The 14934-nt window shown below is 39.8% G+C and overlaps 1 protein-coding gene across 1 annotated transcript; it reads right to left on the minus strand.

The window, feature by feature from the left end:
- Positions 1-1815: 1815 nt before the first annotated feature.
- On the minus strand, positions 1816-13833 carry xkr5b (XK related 5b). The gene is made up of 13 exons (XM_030726194.1): positions 13626-13833; positions 11291-11380; positions 11096-11201; positions 10714-10880; positions 9690-9823; positions 9477-9555; positions 8509-8678; positions 7925-8036; positions 7636-7803; positions 7344-7534; positions 7100-7213; positions 6620-6803; positions 1816-5717 (listed from the first exon to the last, which is right to left on the minus strand). Exons 1-13 carry the CDS (start codon positions 13732-13734, stop codon positions 5077-5079), a joined length of 2265 nt encoding a protein of 754 aa, XP_030582054.1. The 5' UTR covers positions 13735-13833; the 3' UTR covers positions 1816-5076.
- Positions 13834-14934: the final 1101 nt, after the last annotated feature.

A 14934-nucleotide genomic window follows, 5' to 3' on the forward strand; every position in this document is an offset into this window, starting at 1 on the left:
AATGTCAAAGGAACTTTTCATTTTTATGGCAATTACTTTTTCCTTTAGTGCTGAAAAAGCTATCCAAACCTACCTGACTGGCACTGTGTGAAAAAGTAATTGGCCTTAAACCTAATAACTGGTTGTACCACCCTTGGCAGCAAGAACTGCAATCAAGGGTTTGCAATAACTGGCAGTGAGTCTTTCACTTCGCTGTGGAGGAATTTTGGCCCACTCTTGTTTGTAGAATTGTTTTAATTCAGCCACATGGGAGGGTTTTCTGGCATGAACTGCCTTTTTAAGGTCAGGCCAAAGCATCTCAATCAGATTTGAGCCCAGACTTTGACTAGCCCCCTCCTAAACCTTCATTCTGGTTTTCTGAGCCATTAATAGATGGATCTGCTGGTGTGTTTTCGATCATTGTCTTGCTTAAGTGAGCTTGAACTCCGAGGCACAAACTGATGGCCGGACATTCTCCTTCAGGATTTTCTGGTAGAGAGCAGAATTCATGGTTCCATCAATTACAGCAAGTCATCCAAATCCTGAAGCATCATCTCCAGACCGTCACACTATCACCCCCACGTTTGACTGTTGGAATGAGGTTAGTTAGCCATGTTGCTTTTATGCCAGATTTAAGGGCTGAATTATGAACATTGACTTTAACTGAAGCGAGTGAGGCCCAAAGCCTTAGAAATTGCTTTGTAAACATTTCCAGACTGGTGTTGTTACTTCCTGCTTTATTTTGAGTCTCCTGTCTCTTGTGTTTAGTTTTACTCATCTTGTCTCATCTGCAGTGATTAGTTTCAGTTGTGCTCCCTGGTGTATCTTATCTCCCTGATTACCTCATGTGTAAATACTGTTCAAGTCCTCTGTTTCTTTGTCGTATCCTCGTCTATGGCTCTTCCTGCTGTGTGCTCTGTTTGTCCTTAGTTTCGTCTTACATGAGGTATTTCTGGCTCCAGTCTTGCTTAGTTTTTTTTTGTTGCATTTTTTCATTGACAGTAGAGAGAGACAGGAAATGGGGCAAAGATACATGGGAAGACACGCAGGCAAATCGGCGACGGGCCGGGACACGAACCCACACCGCCAGCACTGCAACGTGGCATATGTATGTGGTCGCCGGCTTCACCACTAAGCCACCCAGGGGCCCCAGTCTTGCTTAGTTTAAATTAGTTTGTTTTTCCCCCGTGCATTCGAGCAAATACCGCTGAGTTTTGAGTCAATTCCCTGTTTTGCCTTTCACACAGCTATAGTTTGACTTTAATAAATAAAGTCATCATTTAACTGATCGTATTTACTTAGGTTACATTTGTCTAATGTTAAAATTTGTTTGATGAACTGAAACATTTAAGAGTGACAAATATACAAAAGAAAAAATAAATCAGGAATAAATATCAGAATAAAGCAAAGGACAGTATATCAAATTTCACAAACGGGGCTGACTTTGAGATTCAGGTGAAGACAGGTCCCATATCAAAACCAAGTTCAAAATCTGTTATTCATTTCAGCTTCTTCACAGTAAACACGAGATGTAATACTAGACACAGATGAGAAGGAGGATTTGTCATTGAATCCTTCAGCACATTTATGTAATATAAAGAATGTGTCTACAGTCAGTAGAACTATTTCACACAGATTTTGATACTGTAACAAACATTATAATGGCTTTTTTGTAGTTAGGATCAAACTCACGGTGCTGCACTTCCACTTACATGTATGTAATTCTCACAATAATACTGTTAACATGACTGAGGATAAATGAATCTCTACTTTGCAAAATAAAATAATATAAATAAAATCAATAAATAAAATCCAACAGATCACTCTGGACTTTGATCATGGCAAATGACTTTATTTTTGTCACATCAATAGCACACTTAATAAGTCACTACTATCCACAGCTGCTCTGTGGAAATCCTTGCAGGTGATGCGTACTGATGAAAGGAGGTCATCTGGTGACAAGGTGACGAGGTTACAATGACTCAGCAAACGAATTCAAGTCTGTCAGTGATAACAATCTGCTCTCTAAACATCTTCAAACTTTAACACAAGACCTTGTCCAGACATTTCATGAACAGTAAACGTGATCAAATATAAAAGAACTTTTTAAAAGTACAAAATGAATCAAATTAGAAACACAAGTAGATATTATCATATACATCAGGTACACAAAGCAAGGCATGTTATTCTATTTTAAAGCAATATACACAGATGAGGCAAGCATGGCCGCTAAATCTGTCTTTCTACAAGGCAAAGCGCTGATGCATTTAAAGCATGATTGTGGATATTTCTTTTCATAAGTGCACTAAATTCATTAGCTAGCTTATTGCTGTTGCGTACACATACATTCTAGCATGTGTTAAAAACTGTAATGTGCAGTTAAAGTAAATAAGTAATGTAAGTGCTTTCTTTCTCTATGGGAGTAGATACAACTCTCTGTCTGCCTGTATGAATGAGTAACATGCAGTGACTTATCTATCAGAAAGCTGGACATCAGTTTGAAAAAAGCAGTTTCTACCAAAAGCGAGTCCCAAAGTCTTGGCTTTGTTCCATAAACTCAGTTTCACAGTATCTTAAAGTGCTGCCTGTGTTTCTGCTCCTTCAAACACAAGCAGCAAAACCTTTTCTTTACCTGCTCATTACAGATACAGACCTTATGGTTTCTACCATTCAGTTATTTTGTTTAGAAACAAAGAAATAAAGTAACGCAGCACAGTAAAAACTGAAAAATAGATAAACTCACACGGAAGACTTACATTGTCAAATATCACGTTCTGCGATTACATTTCAGCTTTGCATATAGTTTTCATATTATGACGTAAATACAGGTACCGACCACTTCAGACTAATAGCAGCGCATAATTTCTCATTTCTTTTGACTGTGCCACGGCTAATTTTTCTTCTTCTGTTAGCTTCATTATTAAAGGTTTTAAAATGATACTGCAACACAGAAGTTCACTTTTATTGAGGTAGGTGGTTTAACCAATGGACAGACTAAGGAGTGACTCAAGAGCTATAGGACCAGATTAAAAACTATTTTTAGTGCTGCAACGCAGTGTAATTTCAGAACACAGTGGTCTGAGCTAACAAGGTTTGTGAACTAATTTAATTTGTTTCAGAAAAGCGTAATGTGATGTGCATTTCGAACATATTCCACGGTACACAGCACATATAATATTATACCAGTTAGTAAGTAGGCAGTGAAGCAAGATTTAAGATTTAAAATGTAAAACTTAAGAACTTGTATTAATCTGAATGTTAGGAAGTACACCATGCATGTTTAACCCTGACCCAGAAAATATATTGTTGACCGTGCACAGAACGGGTAAATGATGCTACTGCAGTTCCTTATCTTGTGTCGTACTCACACATACCTTATCATCAGTCATACACTTCCCATCTTTCATCAGCCTGAAAGAATATGCATTAGTCAGAGCCCAAAAACTGCTGTCATAATCAGCACATAAAATATACATTTTGATATCAAATATTTGATTACTAAAACACAAAAACAGGTTATAAAAAATGTAAGAAAAATTAAATGCATTTAATAAAAGAAACATCTTTTAATAATAGTTACTTCACTCCTTTAATATTTTTATTCAATTCTGCTCCCTCTGATGAATTTCCATCTTATAACTGTAGTACACTTTGCAAAAATATAATGCTACAAGCAGTTAGTTGCCTAAAAATAAAGTTAAGCTGTACCTTCTGTTTGAAATTATTGCAGTCAAAGTAAATAAACAAAGGAAGGTATACACACAGATATATACATGCATTTATATGTGTGTGTGTACTGTTATGTACATGTGTATACACACTTTCATTTCAGTAAGTATAAAATACACTCCCTTCCAAAAGTATTGGAGCTACGATGCCAAAGAAATGTATGGGTATAACTTAGTTAAAAAGAGCGATCATCTAAACTGTGTATCAGATCCAGATACCTGGAAAGCAAAAGCTGAGATGTTGATCTTTTGTCTCAGATTGATTTTTTTTTTTTAATGTCAAACCCAAATGTTTTCAGTCTGCAGCAAAAATAAAGGGACTGGCCTCACTGTTCCAATGCTTTGGGAGGGGAGTGTATACTGACTGTATTATTTTGCAATTGTTAATTTCTGGCCACAGTGTGTATGTGATGTATGTAAACACCAATATGTATTTTACTGTAAATATAACTTAGTGACTGACTGAATAATTAGCAGTTTTCTGAGAAAATGAACAAGATGTTCAATATCAATAGCATTTAGCAAAACAAAAGGAAAAAGAAAGAAAGCAAAGAAACAGAGTGTGATAATGTCAAGAAATGTGAATGTTGGCCTGAAGCTAAGTTAATTATCATTAAAAACTTTTGCATTGCTGTGTGACATTATAAGAAATTCTGCACAGCAGCATGGCAGACAGCATGTTGGGTTATTGTAAACTGGTCATTTTGGGCTTTTTTTTTTGGTTAAAAGGATCCATCCTGTAGCTCGGTAACATTGCTTTAACTGATGCATTTGTTCAAGCCATAGTTACTTCCTCATCATAACACTTCATTTGATTTCTTTTACATTTTATCTCAGTTAACATCAGCTGACACTTAGGTGTAGGTTTTCTGTTATCATGGTTATGCTCTAATAGTTAAAAGTTTGGTTTGAAGATTTATCTAAATGAATGGAAGTGATGCTCCACATTCATTAGCACCCATGAAATTGTTTTATTTTGAGGAGCAATCCTGATCTAATCTTACTGTGGATACTTTTCTGTAATCTGTAATATGCAAATAGGGAAATTTCAGCTAATCCCCTCACATATATTAGTTTAAAATGTTTCTGCAATTTTGTGTGATGGCCTGCATAGGAGGATACATAAATAAAAATCCAGGGGTTCTGCTATTAAAATCGAAGGGTTGTCCCCTTAGATGTTGGTAAGTGTGATACATTTTCTGTGCTTAAATTTCTCTCCAGCTGCACACAAGGGCAAAAATATTAGCAATACTATACTTCTGACAGGGTTTAAATTAACTTAAAAGATTCTAATGCTGAGAACAGCAAAACTGGAAAATACACCATCCCCCCACCCAGGGTTTTCTTTACCTGGGTACCTCCATCCTCATTACACTGCCCTCTCTCTGCTGTCCACAAACTGGACCATCTGTTTGCGAGCATGGGAAATGACTGGAGTGAGAGGAACAATGGGCGTACCAGGTGTAGTTGCGCCAGGAGTTGAAGTGGCAGGAGTTGAAGCGACAGGAGATGAAGCTACAGGAGTTGATCCTGCGGGAGTTGAAGCACTAGGGGTCCCACCTGGGGTAGCACCTGGTGTTGTACCAGGAGTGGCAGGAATGACAACGACGGGGGACGGGCCTGGACTTTCAGCTCGGGGCTCCAATCGGGGCGTGGATGTGACAAAACGGGCCTCCCTGATCCGATAGGGACTTCGATAACTGGAGATGGGTGACAACTCTGAGCCCCAGCCGAGATAGCTCCCACTGGAGGGAGACTGCGCATCTGCACTGAAATACAGGGTAGTGGTTGATTCTCCAGGAAGCCCTGGTTTTTTCTCTGGGGAACCAATCAGGAGAGGGGAACGTCTCTCGGGTGACCAGCCGGGTGTCTTGATGTCTAGAGAACCCACCGATGATGAGGCCTCAGTCAGAGACGCCTGATTGCTGTCGATGTGGCGGAGGCTTCCTGGTTGTTGAGGTGACGAAAGTGATGGCGAGCCATAAGCAGCACTCTGAAACTCCTCATCACCTTAAAAAATGAAAGTATTAAAAAGATAAGTCTGTTTAAAAAAACACACATGTATGCTGCAGGGATTACAATAATAGATGTAAGAATCCTAGTGCAGCAGATTTGTCTGTCTGTATGATAAATAATAAATACTCTGCACGCATAAGAAGGTCAAATCATATAATGCATTCAGTACAGTAATTTTTCCTTTAGCTTAGGATGAAGAACATAACTTAGGCATGTTTAAGGTGTATGCATAAACTGCAAGAACCCTAGACTCTATAAAGGAACAGAGTGACGCATTAACATCCATCAACTGCTCTTCTACTTTACATGTACACACTACTGTACACTTCCTGCTCAGCTCCAAACAGGAGCCAGACACTGTTACTGACTTATTGGTGAACACAGCAGAACATTTAGCTGCTTAAGAGGCAGATGTTTCTCACTAGAGTTGATCGAACCCCAAATGAAAAGAGAGTGAATTATGAATATTGTAGGTGACAGTTTAGTAACATTTGACATTTCAGCTTTACAAACAGATGATTTTTATTTAACTGCTGCCCCCAAGTGGCACAAAAGATTGTGTTTCTGTCCTTAGGGGTTTTCAAACATAGCTGTGCAAACAATACACAAACAATACATAACACCTTATAAAAATGTTCCCTTTGTGTTCACGTCCTTATTAGGATCAGACATGCTGTGAGGATCTGCTCATAATAAGTACAGTATATTGTCTGCTTATCTTCAATTCAAGGGTCCCTAATAGCATAAAACTTTCAATCCAAACTATCACTGAAGGCCATCCCATTGGTATTAAAAATGATCTAATGCAATTATATATAGTATTCTTTAATTATGTGTGTATGTTTTTTTTGGTGTGTGCACCGTCAGAAGCGTTCAGTGTTTATTGCTAATTCAACCTTTTTCCCCTGAATGTGCAGCGCTGGAGTCTTCTTCTGCAGTTTCTTCAAGAATGACTTCCTGGACTGGGATGATCTCTGGAAACCTTCTCATATCTTGGATTGTTGTTGGAGGAGCTTTTCTCACCGGTCGGGCCACTATAGTGGAGTGAGCTGGTTTTGGTGGCTGGACCACCTCTCTCACCTGGAGAAATTACAGACACCTGAGCCTCAGACTGTAGGCAAACAACCATAAAGAATCCTGTACAGTGGGATAAACCTTTTAGTTGCAATCTTGATGGCTACTGATATTAGTTCTCGCGAACACACTAATTGCCCAGTCTCCTATTGAACTAACCGCTGAAACCTTGGGAAATTTGATAATATGTCTTATTTTGAGCTTATAAGTGGGGTAAATTAGGAATGTACTGCATTCTTAGTTTAGAATTAAGACATTACATTTTATGGTGTCCTATAAATTGTGTTAAACAAAAATCTTGCCTGTGAAGTCTGTGGAGGAGCCAGTGGAGGAGCAGGAGGTTGAGGAGCAGGTTGAGGAGATGGTTGAAGAGCTGGTTGTGAGCTCTGAGACACCTGTGGTTGAACTGGTGGAATCTGACAAATGACAGAAAAATCAGAAAACATTTCATCATAGTAATAAAGTTCACACCTTAAATAACAAAACAAAACACTAAGTTTAAGGAAGTCTAGTTAAAAAGATGTAAAACTCAAGAAGGCAACTAACCCGATGGACACAAGGTTCATCAGGAGAGTGAACTTCTTCAGACAGACCCATCAGTCCAGCCAGTCCCCCCTCACCATACGCAGACCAGATCCTTGAAACATCCCCCGTCTTCAGAGCTAAGCGAATCAGCAGCCAGTGGTGATGCTTCCAGCCCTCCCATTGAATAGGAAGGTCCATGAGTGTCCCACCTCCTGATCAGAACACGCACAGTCATTCTTTTTGGATGGATGGATGGCTAGCTAGCCAGACAGACAGATAGACAGACAGACAGACAGACAGATAGATAACAGACCAGACAGTGTTGCATGCCGATGGAAAGTGGGCGTGACTTTCTCCTCTAATGAGAGTGTAGATCCACGCTCCATGCAGGCCCCGGTTATCCCCCTGTGACGAATACTCTGGAAGATCTCAAAAGACTTTGGATGGAGGAAACGATAGTACAGCACCAAAGCTATCACTCCTTGAGAGAGAAAAAAACAAGTGACAAGAAGAGAAACAATGAGGTCTTGACAGAGATATAATGTTCCCTTTTTATAACTTGAATTTCCACACAGAAATATAAGAAGCTGGCTGCATCTCACCAATGAGGAAGCTGCATAACACGGCAGCCGGGATGCCCACAGTGTCCCAGGACACCATGGCGAACAACCAGGAGGAGGCCAGAAGAAGAAAAGCATTCTCTAGGAACATGACCTGAGGAAGAATCAATAGAGAGACATCCAAAGCCAAAGTGAGATTGTACAGATTTAACAGTTGAATCATTTGCAGCTCACACATGGGGTCTGGTGGATGTTTTTTCCCCCTCAATTACCATTACAAAATGTCTCTTTGACAGCAGATAACACAGCCTTTGATGATTTGTTTAATCATCTTTGTTAACCTGTCTGTGAAATGACTATATTCAGTGACATTTTCAGCATTCTGTGTGTTCCACCCATCAAAACAAAGTGCTACACAATTAAAATGCAATCAAGTCATTTCCAAAGATTATGTATGTTTTCAGTTTTCTGATGATGTACTTAACTCGTAATTTTTCTTTTTCAAGAGTCATATGTTATGTTATATTATGTTATGTTACACAGTGCATCTTTTGACAGACCCCCCTGTGTGTTAAACCATAATAACATGAGCACACAAGCATAATTTGAACAAGAAACACACTTACCAGATAGAACCCAGCCATGCGGTATCTGGATTGACCGTACTTCACATTGAGGAAGAGGAAGATGTGAATAGCTCCCAGAACAAGATTGAAGAGTCTCCATCGGCTTGTTGATCTTATGATGTCTGTCTGCTGGGACACCATCCAGAAAGTTGCACCCAGCCAATGCACACCTGAAACAGATACATATATATCCTTTGAGGGGGTCTATTATGCTTTGCCTTCTTTTTGTCTGTCATCTTTACACTGTTCCAGTAATGGATGCTCATATTACCCTGAACCATCCTTTAGTTATGCTGCAATAGGCCTAGGCTTCTGTTTATTTTCATTCACCTCTTTTTACTCTGTTTATACCCCAGTCTGCATTTAATCATTAGTTATTATTAATCTCTGGCTCTCTTCCACAGTGTGTCTTTTGTCCTGTCTCTCTCCCCTCAGCCCCAACTGGTCACGGCAGATGACTGCCCCTCCCTGAGCCCAGTTTCTTCCTGTTAAAGGGAGTTTTTCCTTCCCACTGTTGCCAAGTGCTTGCTCATAGGGAGTCGTTTTAACTGTTGGGTCTTCTTTGAAATTATTGTAGGGTCTCTACCTTGCAATATAAAGTACCTTGAGGCAACTTTTTGTTGTGATTTGGCGCTATACAAATAAAATTGAGTCATTCAAAAACAGTCAAAGTTTCAGACTTTCTTTTTTACTCCTGGTTCTGTATGATGTCAAGGACAGGGGATATCCTTAGCCACACTGGTCAGGCTGTGAGCACAGAAGCTCCACCCACCTGCTATTTTTTTTTCTCTTCAAGGGACTGCCAGTCAGCGTCATGCAAAGTTACTAGAATAATTCTCCAAGAATAAGAATTAAGGTGGACCACGACGGAGTGTCACCAATGTCTTCATTCACGTCTTTACGTAGTAGAAATCAAACTGATTCAACAAAACTAAACTTTGAGATGAAGCCTTGGAATCCAGACTTACCGATGACCCCCAGTACCCACTGTTTGAAGATACGTGCAAAGAGCATGAGAATGGCAAACCTGGATCCCAACATACTGACCTGCAGAAAGAGAAATCATATGTGTCACACAAACACATTTATGACATACCAAACACAGACATAGCACCATTACTGATACTGTTAGATACTGTGTTGTAAATGGTGGTTGTTAGAAAGTTGTTAAACATGCCCACCCTCCACAGTAGTCGACAGAGAATGGCAGCTGGTGTCATTTGTAAGTGTCCTGGTCTGATGAGTGAACAAGCTCTGGCATAGAGCACTAAGGCCCATCCAAGAGAAAGCAAACACACTGCAAAACACACTGAGGCTGCAGAGACAGAGAGAGCAAGGAAAAGAAATATGAGTACACTGGAAATACTGAATCATACAAGTCTTCAGGATATAAGGCTGTGGAAGGCCCAAACACAGAAACAAACAATGAAATGAATCTGATTTACAGCAGCAGTAACAGATTTTTTTGGCCATTCTGGTACAAGATCCAAAGTTGATGCAATAAACATAAAGGGTCCATTCTGAATTAGTGCTCTGTTAACAGCAGTAATACTTTGACTGGAAAACAGAACATATTTACTTTATTTCACTAAGCTACCTGATCCACCTGAAAATAATACAAAAACAGGAGCAGACTGACTGAACCAGAAAAAAAAAACTATAGCAATTATCTAATGCCTAAATGTTCTACAGAGCTGAAGGCTGTTAATAATCCTGATGCAGCACTTTGACATTAAACTTTTATTTGATCTTCATTGTGTAGCCACAGGCCAACACAGAGGCATTACGACCCTGCACTGTTGTAAGATATAAGTCTCCACCATAGGCACGCTATAATAATATGTGAAGATGTTACTGGTAGCCACCAGAAACATAGCATCTGTGGATGTTTTTGGACTTCTAAATCTAGTTTCATACATTTGACAATGACATGAGGAAAAATGAAGTGAAACTTGTTATAAGCTCCAAAAATGTGAACAGAGCTGCAAATGTAGGTCTTGTTTTTTTAAGGTTCATCACTTCAACCTATTTCTCAGTGTGACTGTACTTTACTGCCAGCCTATTCAAGAGTCGGTGAATTGAAATATTTAGTAACTACCTACTGATTACTGTCAGACAGCAAACACTGCACAGGCACAAAATTACATGTGCTTTTTTCAGACCTTATTGTCAAACTTGCAACCACACTTTCTGCTTTCTGATTACCTGGAGATTTGACTCCTATATCAGTACAGATGAGCACGTAAGCGTGGAGCAGTGTCTCGGGGAGGGTGACAACCAAGGCTTCAAACAGACGTAAGGCAGATGCATCAGCCTGCTGCATGATCTCACCGTACACATCCTCATCTGGCAGATGCATGCACTCCCACAGCCTGCAAGAACCAAAGATGAAGATAAATAAAGAAAGAGACAAAAAGAGAGACCATTATAGTCATCATCATCATACAAACTTGGAGTCTAAACCTAATTCACCACTCCAACCATATTGGAAAACAATATTGGAGAAGGACCAATTAAAGCAGTTCTAACCTTCCCCGTAAGCCATATCACTATTATACATGCACAGAATCATATAAGGACCATCCACCTTTTGAAAAGACCCAGGTGCAGTATGTGTGTCCAGGTAAGAGACTTCCTGCGTATTTGTCCATCTGACAGGTACCACAGATAACTGAGCCACTGGGGACCCCAACCTGATTGTAAAGAATCGTAAAAATGGATATCAATCAGTTTATCCAGAGTTATTTATTGATCTATTTGTTGCTGTTATACTTGTTGTCACCTGGCAGCAGGAACAGTGCGGTGAAGCCGGCAAGATAGCCATAGCAGTAGTTGTGACCGATCCACAGATAGTACACAAAGCAGTAGATCACTGAGGAGAGAGGAAGCACACTCACAGGCCACAAACACACACAAAACATCTGCCATTAAGCCTGAAATACACAGACACTAAATGTATTTACTTAAATACTGAGCATAAGTGTATTTAACACTGTTATATTTTACTTGAGTATTTCTATTCAATCCTATTTTCTACAGTTACTCCAATAGGCTACATCTCGCATGGAAATACATTGTATCACATAATGTGCTACATTAATATCTTGGATTTAGCGATGAACTGACTGTGAAACATTGGGATAACACAGATGTTAAAAACAAAAGATGCCAAGATCCCCCCCACCCCCACCCCCTTCGTCTGTATTGATATTTATTCCTTTTTCTTTTAGGGAAATTTTAATTATAAAACAATTTAAGTATTTTCATGTCTTTCACTTCTTCTTCACCCTATCTTTGAATATTTGGCCAGTGCAAAATTGATGTGACACGACAGACAAATACTGGTCAATGCATTTCAATTTACTGTTATACTAATATCAATTAGTCAATCATCACTGGTCAGTATATTGATGCATTCCTATCTAGATGAATTTCTGACATCAAGATATACTCAGCTGATTATGCCTTTGTGCACAAAATGTTTTACCTTTTTTGTAAATATAACTACTCACATAATAAACAGTACAGAGTAGTTAAGATAAGATCAATACTGTCACATTCAAAAGGTTATCATAGCAAAACAATGTACACAATAATGTGGCAATGACAAGGTCCACTCTTCTACATAATAAAAAGCATTTCTTTAATTACATAAAATTTTGAATGCATGACTTGGACTTTAAAATCTGATGTCTATACTTTCTCTGAGGGATACCACAGCGCGTTATGGTTGTTCTGCTTTACTAGAATTATGCTTCCTGTTGTAGCGCTGTGAAGCTCAGTTTTTGAACTGCTGCTAGTTTATACATGTTATTTAGGAAACTATGTAAATTATGAAACTATGTAAGGATTCTCTGCCATTTAGCCAAGGCCCTTTTTGTTTGATTGTGCAGATTACTGAATTTCTGTTTCCTAGACATTTTTTGATTGCTATGTTGCCATTTGGCATTTGCTTTCTTATTGCATCTGAAACATTGCTGGCTCCACTTTGTTGTTACTTTGTAACAACAAAGTAATAATGTGAATAATGATTCAGTGGTTTCTTTCTTGTGCAATTTGCTCTGATTCATATTTTTGCAAAGGGGCAGCCATGTTACTTGCTCTATCACCCTAGCCTTAAATAAAAGGACAGAATGATTATATCAGCCTCGTGAGCTACAATATTACTGCAGTGCATACACCCATTCTAAGACAAGCCTATCTCTTCACATTATATCCCCCTCTCATTTTAGAAGTAAATAACAGTGTGTGATTGCACTCTGGTATTGTACTGTTTATGCCAGGAGTAGCATGTGATCAGTGGTTGCTTAACAAAACATACACATTTTAATCTGCAGATAGTGTGTCCACACTTTCTCAATGACCTCTGTTGTGTACTTCATCCCATCTAAGTTTTACTGACAACAGGCCTACTGATGCCTCTCCTATCCACATCACAGACTCTGGGGCTCTGCAGCTCTGGCTCCCTCCATCCCTTCACACATGTAATCTGAACCGCTTTAGCTCCTAAACAGGCGGGCTGTTCGGGCAGAGAAGGCCCCGTCCTGGGGTACGCCCATCCCCTCGTCCACTCATGTACCTCCAAAAAAAAGAGCGCTGAAATATGACAACATGGCTCTCCTTAGTTTTTATCCACTAAACATCACCCAAACCCCGAAATGGTACAGTTTAAAATATGGGAAAAGTCTGACATGAGTCAGCAGTCTTGCCGCATAGAGGATTTCATAACGTGCAGGGTATGAAAATAGGAAAGAGACGCTGTGACTGCGGACTCCGGTGAGACTCTATTATTCATGACAGCACAACAGAGCCGCTGAAGTGAAAACAAATGCACAACTTTGCATTTTGGATTTTTAAATCCACTGTCTCATCCCGAATCCATCCCCCTGCATCCAGTGCCGCCCTCACTCAGCACATCCACACACTGTGGCCAAGAAGGCACGGACAAATGAGCGCGCACAATAAAGTCAAATAAAACCGTCAGCATTGAGCTCCGGTATATGATTACAATCAACCAAAACGCCCAACCAAATTGTAGCACAGTGTTCAGCTTGGTGTATGTGTGTGTGTGTTTTGCATGTATGCATGTAGGTATGTGTGTCCCAGGTAGGACTCACGCGCCGTCCTCTCTGCAACCAGGAGAAATGCGGTAAAGAAGAAGACGCAAACTTGGCAGCACGACATGCAAGCCCCTCCATTGCTCGGAGTGGCCGAGTAGTCTCTCATGGTGGAATTGAACCCTGAGCTGTCCGGTTTTCCGGGATAAACAGCTAGCTAGTCTTCAGGTCGGTCAGTGATGTTCTGGTCTGGGTCGGGAGTCGGTCTGGCTGCAGCAGCCCGCTTCTCCCAGCTCCGCGTCCCCGTCCCAGCGTCACAGCTCGTCCCGTTAAAGCGATAGTGCCAGTGACTGAGGTAAGACACGGACAGGGCAGCCAAGCTCCAGTCACATAGTGAATTAATTTATTTAGCATCAGGATTTTTTTTTTTTTTTGAGGACTTCAGTGATATTTCTTAGGAAGACGTGAGACTTCATAGTTCGAGAATCAACGCAGTAGTGAAATGGCTGCTTTGTGCTTTTCTGGTACGCATATTCTTCCCCTTATTGAACAGTTATCCAGTCTTCTTTTGTGTTTTTTCCATTTTTTAAATATACTTTTAAACCATTTGGGGCTGTATACGGACATAATGAGGAGGGGGTGGTTAAGGCTGAATTTTTTTAGCTGAGCAGCAGAGGCATGTTTTGGACGCCAGGTGGCGTTAATGACAGTTTCACGGTAAATGATAAGAGTGCACTGCTGGCACTGGATTTTGTCCACTAAATGATCATGTTTTTGTGTAAATAAGTGTGCGAGCACCTGCAACTGTGATATCAGGGTGCAGCTTTATATCCAGAGCTTCTTTGAGGCACCACTTTCCTGTCCATCGTAGACTTTTGCTTAGGTTTGACATGTAAATTTGTCATTTTTGCCTTCAGTCTCAAAAAGCACTGTACACATCGCTTCCCCGGACTACCTGCTCTTGCTATGTTGCATTTGGCAAAATCAATATTCATGCTGTCACCCTCACCATAATGAATGAATTGAATTCTGCCAAAGAATTGAACAGTAATATGTGCCACACACCCAAGACAAAGAAAATAAATTTATACCATTTATTTAGATGTTTTAAAATTTCCTGAATAATATGTAGAAACAACCCGCATAAAACACTAAAATTAAAGTTTATTCACTTTTTAAACTCTTTAACATGGACTGAAATTGAGCATGAGCTGCTCATACATGATTGTCTAATGTGCAAAAAGACCTACAGCTTATTAGCTGCCACTCTAAGCCATACTTTTTTTGTGTCATGCTTGTTAGTACACAGTCATTAGGAGCAATATAAGCACCAGTACATCTCCATCTTTGCATGGAGTTAATATGCCAG

Source organism: Archocentrus centrarchus, chromosome 3 (genome assembly GCF_007364275.1).
Source record: "Archocentrus centrarchus isolate MPI-CPG fArcCen1 chromosome 3, fArcCen1, whole genome shotgun sequence".
Classification (NCBI taxonomy): Eukaryota; Metazoa; Chordata; class Actinopteri; order Cichliformes; family Cichlidae; genus Archocentrus; species Archocentrus centrarchus.

What these genes read in the sequence shown, in the direction of transcription:
- xkr5b (XM_030726194.1), bottom strand. Translation starts at nt 13,734, where the DNA reads ATGAGAGACTACTCGGCCACTCCGAGCAATGGAGGGGCTTGCATGTCG. An exon ending in TATAGGAGTCAAATCTCCAG is followed by an intron (nt 9,824 to 10,713) that starts GTAATCAGAAAG and finishes CTGTCTCTGCAG; the next exon opens with CCTCAGTGTGTTTTGCAGTG. An exon ending in TCGGCATGCAACACTGTCTG is followed by an intron (nt 7,535 to 7,635) that starts GTCTGTTATCTA and finishes TGTTCTGATCAG; the next exon opens with GAGGTGGGACACTCATGGAC.